Here is a 14,654-nt window from a genome sequence, read left to right on the forward strand (position 1 = left end):
TGCAGCCTGGCACGGTGCAGAGCCCAGCCAAGAATGGAGCTCTTCGTCGCCTCACGCAATGTGGTGTGCTGAAATTTCCTGCAGTAAAAGCCTGATTGGGAAGACACCCATTAAAAACGTGTAAAGAAAGAGCGCCAGGCACGGCAGCGTGCGAGAGAGAGTTGAGGCGCGGGACGGGGGGCATACTGAGGAGAAACCAAAAAGCAAAAACGATTCAAAACAAAATCGACTGGTTACCCCGCCGCTGCTCTTTCGCCTTTCCATTTCGCATTATTTCCTCCCTGCTCTTTCAAACCCTGTTTTAATTTAAATTGTGGCAAAGCTCCCTCTCGCTCGATGTGTTTCCCAAACCGAGAGCTATTTCCTGATTCACTCCCTCTTTTATATAATTATTCCACAGTCTTGCTTTCTCTTTTATTTTTTTGTTGGCTTCTGCTGTTCCACGTTCTCATTTCAGAATGACGTCATGGCCTCCATAGGTTCGTTGTGGTTTGGCATGAGTCTGCAAAGGGCAAAGTTCAGCAGAGATTTGGGAGAATGTGGCAGAAAGGGAGGGAGAGGGAGAGATGAAGGGAGGGAGTGAGAAAGCTTGAGAGAGAGAGAGAAGCTGCCAAGTCAGTTCTGGTTCATTGAGAATAGCATGCATGGTTGTTCTCTGCACAAGCACCCACAATCATGTCCTCAAACAGCTACCTAGTAACTGTTGCTACTAAAATCTAATACATCAGGGAAAACATAGAATGACATCATTTGTTAACTATTTTGTTATTTCAGTACACTCCTGGAGTAGACGATGACAGCTGTGGATTTAATGAATTAAATAAGTTATATATTCTTTTTACATTATGTAGCTGGACTGATCAGATGACAGTTGCAGACATTTGCCTTGGAGAAGAAAGATAAAGCTAATTTTGAATTTATATCTCACAATTGCATCTTTATTCTTAGAAGTGAGACTTTTTATTTCACAAAGTGACAATATTTTACACTTTGTTTCTCAACATCTGTGACTATATCCCACAAATGCTTCTTAACATCTCAAAAGAAAAATAAAGCTAAATGCAACTTTATATATCACATTTGCAACTTTATTTCTTAGTATTTAGACTTCATATATCTAAATGTGACGCAATTGTGATTTTTTACCTTGCAACTGACTCTTCGCCGGGGATTTAATTGACAAGCAATCTAACCAATCATAACGCAGAATCCGCCATTTTGTCTGACAAAGCAGTCAGGAGTTAGAAGATAAAAGGGTTAGTTCACCCAAAAATGAAAATTATGTCATTAATGACTCACCCTCATGTTGTTCCAAACCCGTAAGACCTCCTTTCATCTTCTGAACACAGTTTAAGATCTTTTAGATTTAGTCCGAGAGCTTTCTGTCCATCCATTGAAAATGTGTGTGCAGTATACTGTCCATGTCCATAAAGGTAATAAAAACATCATCAAAGTAGTCCATGTGACATCAGTGGGTTAGTTAGAAGTTTTTGAAGCATCTAAAATACATTTTGGTCCAAAAATAACAAAAACTACGACTTTATTCAGCATTGTATTCTCTTCCGGGTCTGTTGTTCATCCGGGTTCACGACTCGGGTTCAGTGAACCGCAGCGCACTGCTGACGTAAGACGCTGCTGACGTGTTATCTGGTGCGCCAGAGTTTCGTTTACAGTCTGAGGGAGACGCACGCTGTATTCAAGCTATTTTTTAAAATGGTGCGTAAGTGTGCATGTCGCGGATGTCTAATCGCCAAAAACAACGACGTAAAAGTGCATTACCAACGCCGACAGATGAAAGGATTCAGTGGAATCAATTCAGTGGAATCAATTCAATGGAATCAATTCAATGGAAAGGATTCTGGAAGAGAATACAATGCTGAATAAAGTCGCATTTTTTATTATTTTTGGACCAAAATCTATATAAGATGCTTCAAAAACTTCTAACTAACCCACTGATGTCACATGGACTACTTTGATGATGTTTTTATTACCTTTATGGACATGGACAGTATACTGCACATACATTTTCAATGGAGGGACTGAAAGCTCTCGGACTAAAACTAAAATATCTTAAACTGTGTTCCGAAGATGAACGGAGGTCTTACGGGTTTGAAATGACATGAGGGTGAGTCATTAATGACATAATTTTCATTTTTGGGTGAACTAACCCTTTAACCTCGGTAGACTTGAACTTGAAAATGGTGTGTACTACTGATGTCTTTCCACATTTGAAACAACATTCCTTCTCATGTTCATTCATGTTTATTTGATGCTATTAACTAGTAGGAAGAGATGATCGGTTCACGAGCCGCTTGAACTGAGGTGTTACAGCAATCTGTCACGACCATGGTCACGACACATTAAAGAGCCACAAAACGGCTTTTATTGTTCGAATTTCTTCAAAAATTACACAATTTGAAAGCTGGGACTTTGTTTAATATCATAAGTAACCTGCTCTGTCTTGTCTGTCGACGTGTTGTCAGTGTCCTCTTTGCTCCGCGAGGTATTTTTCACTCTGTGTGGCGTGACAGCGCCATGGCTTGTCGGACAAAGCAACAGTAATTAAAGCCCGGGATACACTGCACGATTTTTGGCTGTCCCAGACGAAAGATTGCCATCGTGAAACAATCGTGGCGATTTCTGGGATCGTGGCTCTTAACCGGTGGTCCTATGTCGTACAGTGAGAGAGGTTTAAAGACGGCCGTTTTCCCGGTCTTGCGACCAAAGATAGCCTACGATCGTTTTCTGACAGTGTCAGAAATTCAGCCTGATTAACGCACAGTGTGTTTGCTGCTACAACCTACGTCTACTGACCAGTCAACAAAAATGCGACATGAAATCAACGTGACATGGCGCTAAAACTTAAAACTGCTTACCTCAATCTCTTTTCCCTTCTTCTTTCGCCACTTCCTTTTTATTTTCAGCACACATAAAAACTACAACTGCCAAAGTGTGATTCAACATAGTGTTTTGTTTACCAGTAGCGCATGCTGATGACGTTTTATTCTTCTATAGAAACTTGCATCGTAGCCTACGATTCAACAGGTGTCATCATTGTAGAGTCTTAAGGGGGGCGGGTCTTTGCGAAGGTCAACTGGGAGTTTATATCTCACAACTTACTCAAAATTTGTGACTTTATATCTCCCAAAGTGATTATAACTCGCTATTGAGACTTTATAGTTCACTTTGTTTTTCTTAAAATTGAGAAAAGCCTGGTCTCATTGTTAATACGTAGGTATTAATACATACCTTTAACAGACACAAAACATATTTTTTTGTATGTTTGGATAGATGTTGAAAGGTACAATATGGATGTGTTGGCAACAATTAAACGTAAGCATTATTACATTTTTACAGCTAAAAAAAATTTAATATTTACAAATCTTTTATATCATAAAGATGTTTGTATAATTCAGCCCTATCTCACAAAGTGACAATTGCTTCTTTATATCTCATAATTAGAAGAGAAATAAAGCAAATTATGACTTCATATCTCACATTTGCAACTTTATTTCTCAAATATTGACTTTACAACTGCATCAAGACTTTTCAATACATGTATATATTTGAGCATGTATTCCACTGTTTTGCTTTTTTTATAATAATAAATATACAATGTATGCTATTGTATAAATATACGTATACTAAAAATGATCCTATAATAATATCTAATAATAATTAATAATGATAATAATAATACAATACACATTTATCTTTAATGCTTTAACTAAATTCATTCTTCTTGAAGACATTTTCAGTACACATAATTTTATTTTTGGTACTTGTTCAGTGTTTACTCATATTTTAGATGTAGGGTTTTGTTTGTAATGTGTCTTTATTACGTTCACTTGACGTGTATGGGTAAGTATGATTGTAATGCTTCATGCTTTAGCTGTGAGGGTATGGTTTTAGTGATTGGCATGATGAGAGATTTGCACAAAAATGAAGATGTTGTTCTAATTAATACTGCAACCAATGAGTACCCACAATGACACATTCTCGGTCACTCTCATACACACAAACATCACACACGCTTAGTCACCGCAGAGAGGGCTGTGCTGTGGCTGCAGTTTAAAATGGCTGACTGTCACGCCATTCCCTGGTCCTCTGGGCTGATTTCACTCTTCTAATACCGAGGGTTTTTGAGGGTGGAAGAAATTATGGCTTATGTTCTTTAAATGAACTTTCTGTACTGGGAATGTTTTCATTGAGAAATAAACACAGTTGCACACACATTCAGAGAGCCGAGTGTCCATGTGTGAACAAATGTAAAACATGCAGCGTGTGATTTTCTTGGCCTGTCTTCGTGTTCTGTCTTCTTGCAAGCCGTTTCCAACAGTGTTTGATATTGTGGATGTTTATGCATGTGTGTATTTTTGTGTGTGGTCGTGTTTTTGCGTGCTTTAGGCTATGATCTGAGTCATAGCATGAAAAATAAAATGTCCAAACAAGCAGTCTGGAGTGATTAAACAAACCTGTGATGACCCACAGAGCAAGGACAAATTCCACGACACACGCCACAAGGACTTGCACAGCTACAGTACTACTAGTCGTTGCTGACTAATTGCCCAGAAAAACAGTCTAGTTGGCAAGCCTGTGATTGACATTTTAGGTGATGTTTGCTTTTACAATTGCTTTACCTTTACAGTTTACGATATAAAACTACACTGACATCTACACTTGAAGAAAATGTAAGCAAATTGTGGATGAATTAGCAAGTGCAACTGGAATCATGTGATCCATGATTAAATGGTACAAACCCAACATGCTGTGACAGAAACAGCACCAACACAAAACACTAAATTTGTGAAAATAGGCTGAGATTGAAGCCAAGAAGGTTCATTGTTTCAATATATGTAGTAAGATGACGAAACAACATGATAAAGATAAAGATAATAACAAAACTTCATTTATCCACACCTATAGGTGGCAGTATCAACTCTAAAGGCACATTCACACCAAAAAATCATTCTAAATATAAAAGAACAGCACTGTCCACACCACAGCTTTAACAATAACAATATAGAGAATCAATATCGTTGGGATCACTTTCAGAATATTTTTTTTAAATATACGATAAAACTGACAGCCAATCAGAATCCATTCTAATTTAAGGGGTTACGCATTTAAAATGGAAGACGACATTGCAGAGAATTTAATCACTGAGGTCCAGAAAAAGCCACCACTGTTTGACAATTCAAACCCCCTTTTCAAGGATACTGGAAAATGAATAAATGGAAAACAATCGGTCATGCCCTCGGAATAAATGGTGAGAAGTATACGATGAGATCATTATGCCAGGCTAGCAAACAGTGAAACATAAAATTACCTCAGGTATCCAGCGCTAGTTCTGACAACATTGTCTTGCTTCCTTTGAAGTTGAGGCATTGTTTTATTTCCACTATATTGACTTTGTCAAATAAATTTATTGTTAGATTAGATTGATTACACTAGCTATTCACTTGAAACATGCTGAGGGCATGCTGGTTAAAGCCGTGTAAGAACAGCAAAAACATGTTCGCACTTTGAAAACGCAACGCTTGAGATTAGAATAAAGAAACTGTTATCATTTGTTGGTGAGGATGCAAATATAATTATCTTTATAGTTATTGTTCTTTGTGTGAACAGGCCTTAAGACCACTAGGCTAATGAAGATCCAGCAAAAGTGTATGTGTCATGTATTCAGGCTAAAATCCCCACACTCTCACTATGTCCCAGTATGCCTATTGTACTACTGTATTTAGTAGGTGAAAAACAGTACGTGAAAAGAGTGATATGTATGTCTGAATTCATATTATTCATAAAACAGCAGGCAAAAAGGATCCAGATGACCTATTACTTCTGCCGAGATTCTTAAGTGTGCATACAATGGACACTTTACCATACCCTGAGGCCATGGGTGATGATTTATGAACGGCAGTGAAGTCACATGATGATGAAAGCATAGTTTTTGAAATGGTTGCGAAGTAAGTGCCCAATCAAATGACCTCGAGTGTCTTGGTGTTTATCAACTTATCTCTACAAAATTCCCCACAGGTACCCAAGTAGTGTTATGGTCGGGTGAAATACTTGTCCACTGAAGATTTTCACCTTGGAAGAATGTATACACTGTAGAATCATTGTCATGTTCAAAAAAGTGCCCAAAATGCAGGGAATAAGGAACAAGTAGCACCTTCTGTTTCAAGATGTTGTATTACATCACACAATGGTGTGTGAATTCCCCCATTCTTTCAGCACTCATACATCCCTATATAAGAACTTTACTACCACTGAACTTCACAGTGGGGACCAGGCACTTCTCACTGTACTCCTCAACCATGCAATACCATTCATTTTGAATGCAGTTGAGACCAGAGTATGGATTACCAGAAGTCTACATTTTGTTAATATGGACCTTGAAAAAGATTAAATAAGTTGCTTGTGCTTTAAGTAGTTCCCTTGTGGACAACAAAAATGGACTTCACTTCTGCATGTTGTGTCTTACTGTTTTAGATGAAACAATAACTCTTCTCACAGCTTTTGCCAGCTCTGAGACACTTGCTTGGCATTTCTCCTGCTCTTTTTTTAGCAGAAAAAAATCACTCGTCACGAAATAAAAGCTTTAAATGAAGACCTGTTTGTTTCAGGGACTTTGTCATAAGTCCATTCAGTTTCTGTGTTACTTTTGCTATATTTTCACACTTAAAGCTTTGGTAATTCTCTTGTATACCATTGTCCTCTCTTGTGCAAAGAATTAAGTCTTCTGACAATTCTCTCCCTAGAAAATCTCCCATTAAGCCTCAGAATGATTCAATGGGCTATAAACATTTTTATTTAACAATTAATTGGTTCAACATACTCACCTGCTGATCAAATGTTGCCTTTCACCAGATATTTTTATTTAGTTTTATTTTGTAACTTTCAGGAGGGTGCTCTCCTGATAGTAGAATAATAACAATTACAGAAAGAAAAATAATATAAAGCATATTTTGTTACCTTTTGGTAACTTGGAATTGTTCATTTTGAGCAGATGTTTTATACCATAACCGCTGTCCTCGTCAGAGCTCATTTCCCAGTACATTCAGCATCTGGCTCATATTCGTGATCTCATATTCTCAAAACTATAATTTTTTCAGTGTATCTGATTGCGTTTAGTACTTGCTCTGCAGTAAATTGCTGAGCATTTCAAGTTTTGCTGATGATACTTACTATTTTGTTTTCTGCCTGCAGTAACTATGAGTGAAATGTCCATTCATCATTGTGTATCAGTCATTGCCACCTTGTGGAATAAAGAACCGCAGAGCCATAAATCACAGCAACGTGAGGACAGCAGCGCCAGGCCAGCAGTCTCAGATGGGTGTTAGGGTGGAGCTTATAGCATCATTAAGGGTAGGTTTAGTGATTGGGGCAGGATACGTGATCGTCCACCCTAACTTTGGGTCTGAGGCTGCTTGACCTGGTACTGCTGTCCTCAGACTGCTGTGAGGTGTGGTTCTGCGGTTCTGCAGTTAGATATATCTCAATTAAATTATGTTACGGGGACGGGGCGGTCAGAGTACCGGTGAAAATCTGTCACCCACTGAATTCTGTTACCCTAGTAAGCTCTGTAGTGACGGTAGGGTTATGATAAGCATGTTATGATTGGCATTAGGAGTAGGTTGAATTAGTTCAATACAGTGCCTACTAGGGTAACATATTTTGGTGGGTCACAGAATTTGGCACAATGCCAAGAAGTGCGGGTACGCAAGAAAAAGTGTGGGTACACTACAGATTAAAATATAGAAGTGACGGTACTGCATACCGGCCCATTTCCTGCACTATAGATTGCGATTCCCAGTTACAAGGTTTTGGGCTAATTGATTCAGGTCATCTAGCTACCATCCAGAAAAGGGAGAATAGTGTTGTGGTGGTGGCTTACACAAGTAAACACCAATCACACTAGCTTCAGAAAATTGATAATGATAATAATAATAATAATTTTCTCTCCTTCTTTTTGTTTTGGAAAGTGTCTGAAAATGAGCCAGAGCTGGCATGGTTTGTGTGTATGCGTGTGTGCGTGTGAATTGCTGGCAAGTTTGTCTGGCTGGGTAGATTTGCCGAGGTGTTGTCTGGATGCCTGAGAGCGACGGTGGTTTCCTGTTTCTTGCAGCCCCATCTGAGATCCCTTGGAAGCACCTGTGTCTCTTCTCGCTCTCCAGACAGCCACAGGGATATACTGAGAGGTCAAGCCTGCACGGGTGAAAATTCCACTATCCCACTCACTTACAGTCTTTCGTGCTCCAGACACAAGAGTTTGCACATCACTAATGAACCTCTGAAGCCTATACATCTGCTTTCCCTCTTGCTCCTGCAGTGTATACTATGTGGGAGGGAGGAACGCCAGACAGCTGGATAATTGCCTGTCTAGCTGCACTGGGAGCAGCTTTTATAGGCTAATAAAGTTCTCCTTTATAGATATAAACCTGTTTATTATCGCACGAGTCTCCATTGATAAAACTTTCTCTTTCACCTTGCACATGAGTTTGTGTTCTCATACACAAACAAATGGGAAAGTCACCAAAGAGATACATGCTGGCAAGACGCAAATCTGTCCAGCACAGTTCAAAGATATCTGTCTGATGTTAGAGCACTGACGTCTTTCATGAAGACCATGTGTGTGAGACTGCACGAAAATGACATTTTCACAAACCACAAAAACAACTGTAATCAGTTAAGAACATTCAGTCTCCACTGAACTAACAAGTCATTTTTTGTTTATTTTTTGCTGGCCAGTATACTGGTTTTCAAATACCATTGTAGAAATACAATATTCTCACAGGCATATTTGTCTCCTGCAAGTAATTTATTCCCCAACTGAAAATGTCTGATAATGGGGGGTTACCGAGATAAAGTGAACTGGTCATGTGGTCTCAACATGGCAGACACCATGAGGGGCAACCAAGGGGTAAAGTTTGGCTGGTAGAATGGGTCCGTTTGCCTCTGCTGGTAGATTCTAACAACACCATCTTTTTTTCTGTTGGCAAAAAGGCTGTGTATTCTGACAGTATATTTTTACAAGCAACATGTATATTCCTCATATTTCTTTACATTATTGTAGATGTTTTTGTAGCAGTGATAAATTATTTTTAAGTGTATTTTAATTTATGTTATATATCATGCATTCCCTTACAAAAAAGAAGTTTAATTGTGCTATTAGTATACTTCTTTTAAAATTTCAGTCTAATTTTATGTACTTCTCAGACATATAGGCCTACTTAAAATTATACTTAAGTATATTTGGCCTACACTTGTACTCAATCTTTTGATCGAGATATACTTAAAAGTATAATTAAGTATTCTAAGTATACTTGGCTTGTAGTTGTTTACTCTTTTGATTGAGTATCCAGTTAAATACTTTTTTCAGTTTTACATACTGTCTTATAAACTTACATTGTCATTAAAGTAGCCTATGTTAAGTATGTACAGTAAGTATGATGTTATGTTTACTTAAAGAAAACTTACAAGTATACTTATGAATAAATCTACTAAACTAAACTAGTAGTTTACTGAGAGTATACTTCAAAGTGTACTTTCATAAACTAAAAAATGTGCTACAAGTATTTAACTAGTAAACTATCAGTACACTTATAAGTTCACTTGTAGTATAGTTGTATAAACAAAAATTGTAGTTGTAAACTAGTTGTGTTCTCAGTTTAGTATTGTTACACTTAAAGTATACTTAAAAGTATACTTTTATACACTAAAAGGCCAATTTAATCTCAAGTAGTATTGAAATAGCACACTTACAAGTATACTAGTACATATTAGCATACTTACTACATAAACTTAAAAATATACTTTAAGTTTACTCAAATATACTTAGTAAAATTAACTTGAAGTAAGTTTTTATAAGGGTAGTTTTCTTCAGGCTTATTATAGGTATCCATTGTGGGTGAAATAAAACAACATTTTAGACACCAACACTTTTTTGGAAAAAAAAAAAATACTTGATGCCCCTTTAAATTGTAGTTGTTTCCTTAGTTAAATGGAAAAAAAGGTGAATCTGTGTCTTCATCACCCTGTTGTTTGCATGTGCACACAGACATGCAAGCCACCAAGTAGGACAGGGCAGAAAGTGTTGGGTTACATTCCTTCCATCGGGGCTGAGGGATGGCCAGGCAGGTCACTCTTAGTTCAGTCCCAGGAAATTGGGAGGAGAGAAGTTCCTCTCTGCGTATCAATAAAATTTTGCATGCGCATGTATGCTTGTATATTTGTATATGTGCGTATATAAGTATATAAGTCTATGCATGTGTTGTGGTTAAACTGTGGGCCTCACAGGCAGAACCTCCTCCCAGTTCTCTACTGGGTCTAGTCTGAGTCAGAATTCCTCTAAATTTTGGAAATTCCCAGAGGTCATGGGGGGAAGCAGGCTGGTCACAGCATTGTGGGGGTCTGACGAGTTTGGCTAGTCCTTGTGATTCTCCAGTTTTGGGTACAGGCCCTTGGGCTGACCCTAGTCATACACACCCATTTGCTTCCTTTTCATTTGAGCACTGCTTTACACAATGCTTAAAAGCTTAACAGCAGTCATAGACATTTCTACTGAATATGAACATTACAATGTATCTGTATGACAATACAGTGGCAGTCGTGGCCTAATAGTTAGAGAATCAGACTGGTAACCCAAAGGTTGTGGATTCTCAATACTGGAAGGAAATGACTGAGGTGCCCTAGAGCAAGGCACATAACCTCCTATCACTCCCTGGGGAGCCACAGCAAAATGGCTGCCCACTGCTGTGTGTGTGTTCATTACTCACTACTCCTGTGTGTGCACTAACTTGGATGCAAAGGACAAATTCTGAGTATAGGTTACCATACTTGGCCTTCACATGTCACTTTCACTTTCAAGAACGCTTTAACATTATGTGGTTTCATAGTTTAGAATTCACATCTGTATCTCAATTTCTAAATATTATTTTTATGTAAAAAAAAAAAAAACATGACGTATAGGACAGACAGACAGACTACACAGATAGATAGATAAAATCATTCCAAGCTTTGACTGTAAATAACAGTAATGTTCTGTAAAGCACAGACAAGGAGGTAAATATTTAATCCAGATCATTAGTTCACAGGGAATTTGGCAGACGAAGCTGAAAGAGATGCAGTAAAGACGATTGAGTTACTTGAGAAGATCTTCTGGTTCTCTGTAGGACAGGTGTACTTACATTCAGCCATCATCACCTCAGTGACCTCAGAGCAAAATTTTTTTTGTTGAGATGAGTGAATAGCATGTGAACCCAACTCACTTTCTTTTCTTCTTGAATAAATCCTTTTTCAAATGCAAAAAAGAACAGGCAGATCCTGGCAGTCCGGGTCTGGTTGACTGTAGACTCCCTCAGGAACACTAAGTCACCCACCTTGGCAAAAATGATGTTCATACTTGCCATGTCTCTGACTCCAAGGCCTGACTGACTTTTATCCCATCTGTCAGAGCTCTTCAGTCTGGTCTTGCAAAACCAATTCAATTCTTCACGCTTAACAAACAAATAGACAGATTAAATGTTTGATTAAAAAAGGAAAAACAATGTTTTGGGTTAGGAGTGGACCTTCATGCTTAGTTTTCACTCACACAAAACAATGTTTTTGTTCAAATCAAATCATACAAATGTATACAAATTAATCACCAATATGTCAAAGCGTAAAATAGGCCTACTTACGTTTTCTCGCTACGTTTTTCATGGTGTTTTGATATAAATTTGGCGTACCAAAGGACAAAAACTGTCGTATTCGTATCAGTGGTGTGACTATTGTTGTAAAATAGGCAATGCCAATATGGTTTACATCATACTCTGATAGTATGCAAATTCTGGCGCATGCTTCCAGTATAAATGGGCGGGACTTACTTAATCAGAATAAGATGGACTAAACTTTTATTTTAATAATAAAAAATTCTGGCTATACAAGGTGATAGCATAACTTAACATGTTCAAAACATTTTTACATAAAGTAATCTAAATCTACATTTTTACATAAAGTAATCTAAATATGCTCCCAGAGCCCAAATCTTATTGAATATTTATTGTGTAAAAGAAACACTAATTTGCTTGTTTTTCTTTTGCGATCTTTTCCTCTTGCGTTTATTTCTTTTGTTTACTCTCCCCCTGGTGTTGAAAATAGTCAATTACAATTTTCATCTCAGAATTCCAAGTCATATTACTATTATCCAAAATGTCATGCACCACTATGTCTCAGATTTAGGAATATTTTTACTCACATATGCTTGTCATTATTATGTCCACAGTACTACATTAATTACAGTTGTATTTTAACATTCACACTGAGAGTACCATGTTACTGTGGGCTTCACCATCATGTGAGCGGCTAGTTGAGAGGTGTGACTGCTCTGTGATGTCACATTAGATTTCTGTGAAAAGCATAGTTCGGTTAGGACGGAGGTCAAACCTCAATCCTGCCTGCAACCCAGAGAGAGTTTGAAATGGACACAGACAAACCTCAGCAACAGTTCTCTGAAAATTACTCTGAGGTCACGGTTAGCTCAAGCGCAGGTAAGAATATTACATTTACTAGGCCTACAGAAATATTCTAGTGTTATACATGAGCATATTACAATTCGAGATATGAAAAATAATTACAATTTAGACATTTAGCAGACGCTTTTATCTAAAGCAACTTTCAAATAGGGAACTTCACAAGCAATTTATCATACTGCAATGGCAACTTTCAAGAGTAAACTATACAGAGCTAGAACACATATAAAAGTGCAGAAAAGTCAAAGAGAAACTAGAACAGCAAGGAAGATTTTTTAAAATTTGATTGTGATTGTATAATATACAATATATAAAGAAAGGATATCAAAATTAAAATAATAACTTATGCCAATAATTATGCCAGCATTGCTGTATTGTGTTTTTTTATTTTATTTTATTTTATTTTATTTTATTTTATTTTATTTTATTTTATTTTATTTTATTTTATTTTATTTTATTTTATTTTATTTTATTTTATTTTATTTTATTTTATTTTATTTTATTTTATTTATTTTACTTTACTTTACTTATCGCTCCCATGGTGGCTGTTAGTTTAAAAAAACCTAACATGAACTTCCTAATCTATTTGTCATGTTGTAATTAAAGAAAAAGTGGAAATCATTTGAACAGTTGAAATTCAGATGCATTTTTCAATAAAATAATAATGCTGAAAATATTAAAAAATAATATATATAAAAAAATAAAAAAATATTATAAAAATTTGTATTAAAAAAAAATTAAATTAGGAAAAGGCAAAATAGAAGTATTTTCATCTGTGTTTCAAGCAACTTTTTTGGAGCCGTATTTTCATAATTCATTAGGTACAGTATACAGTACTCAAAAATTCTACCGCTTCCTACCTTCCACACTAATGCTGCGAATAGCCCCTGGAAACTAAGAGTCCCACAATTTGACAAATTAGTCATTTTTTCGGCCATTGTTTGCTTAAGCTGAACGTAATCCTCAGGGTTCTGGCATGCCTCTCTCTCACGATATTGAGTTTAGGTTGCAAAGCCTGCTGTCTTTTGAGTTCCTGGACATTTGTTTGGACGCATTAAGACTCTTAAATCCTCTGTCTTCAGTGAACATCATTTGAGAGAAGTGTACCTGCAAATCCAGCATCTCAGAGATGTCAGTGGTTGATGAAACTCTCACTGTCAATAGGAAATTGCTTGTAACTAGAGAGAGACCCGAGTCAAGACACTTTCTGTTTGGACATCTTTAGGAGTAACAAAGAAGTCTACTCATAATGAATTCACCTCTTTGATTTTAACCTTATTGGATGCAGATGTTCAAAATCACCCAAGAAAAGATTCTGGGACATCTGAGAGCACCAGGGGTGGCGGAGGTCGATCAAGACCGTACCCTTCACCATCCCGCAGGAGACACCGAACTACTTTCAGTAATGAGCAGCTGGAACAGCTGGAGTTAGCTTTCAGACAGAACCACTATCCTGATATCTATTATAGAGAGGAGCTCGCGAGAGCCACCAAACTCAACGAGGCTCGCATACAGGTAACTGACCTGTTTGCTATGATAATTGAACTGATATGTAACTGAAATAAATGTTCCTAGTTTTATGTTACACTAACCAGGGTTGTTCGTAAATCACTTACGAAGAAAGTGTAATGCCTCTCACAGTTCAAAATGCTTACGCTACATCCTACGCCTTCTACACGACATCAGTTACACTTTTTTCGTAAGTTGAATACAGAAGGCGGCCTCTTTATAACGTGTTAAATATGGATACTTTTCTTACATAAATGCATCTCTTCGCTTCAGATGGCCTTTATTAACCCCCCGGAGCCATGTGGAGTACATTTTTGATGGATGGATGCACTTTTTTGAGCTTCAGGTGGCACTGCCATTATAAAGCTTGGGAGCATCAGGGTGATTATTAAAGTGTTATTTAAAAATAATGTCATTTATTACTCACCCTCATGCCGTTCCACACCCGTAAGACCTTCGTTCATCTTCGGAACACAAATGATATTTTTGTTGCAAAAATAAGGCCTGCATAGCCAGCTATAACGTTTCCTCTCTCAAGATCCATTAATGTACTAAAAACATATTTAAATCAGTTCATGTGAGTACAGTGGTTCAATATTAATATTTGGCCATCACTATATAAGTCGTTATTTT

At 37.3% G+C, this 14,654-nt stretch overlaps 1 protein-coding gene across 4 annotated transcripts in view; it reads left to right on the forward strand.

Moving 5' to 3' along the window:
* The window catches only part of prop1 (PROP paired-like homeobox 1), a 33,408-nt gene that overhangs the window by 16,880 nt on the left and 1,874 nt on the right, over positions 1–14,654 (forward strand). For 3 of the 4 annotated variants that reach the window (XM_048205607.1, XM_048205608.1, XM_048205609.1), the window contains exon 4: positions 13,801–14,027. In XM_048205607.1, the coding sequence (XP_048061564.1) occupies positions 13,801–14,027 (227 nt within the window). Of the gene's footprint in view, positions 1–10,862; positions 12,531–13,641; positions 13,648–13,800; positions 14,028–14,654 lie in introns of those variants that run through there. The other variant, XM_048205610.1, reaches the window with a different exon arrangement.

This window comes from Megalobrama amblycephala, linkage group LG10 (assembly GCF_018812025.1).
Source record: "Megalobrama amblycephala isolate DHTTF-2021 linkage group LG10, ASM1881202v1, whole genome shotgun sequence".
NCBI lineage: Eukaryota > Metazoa > Chordata > Actinopteri > Cypriniformes > Xenocyprididae > Megalobrama > Megalobrama amblycephala.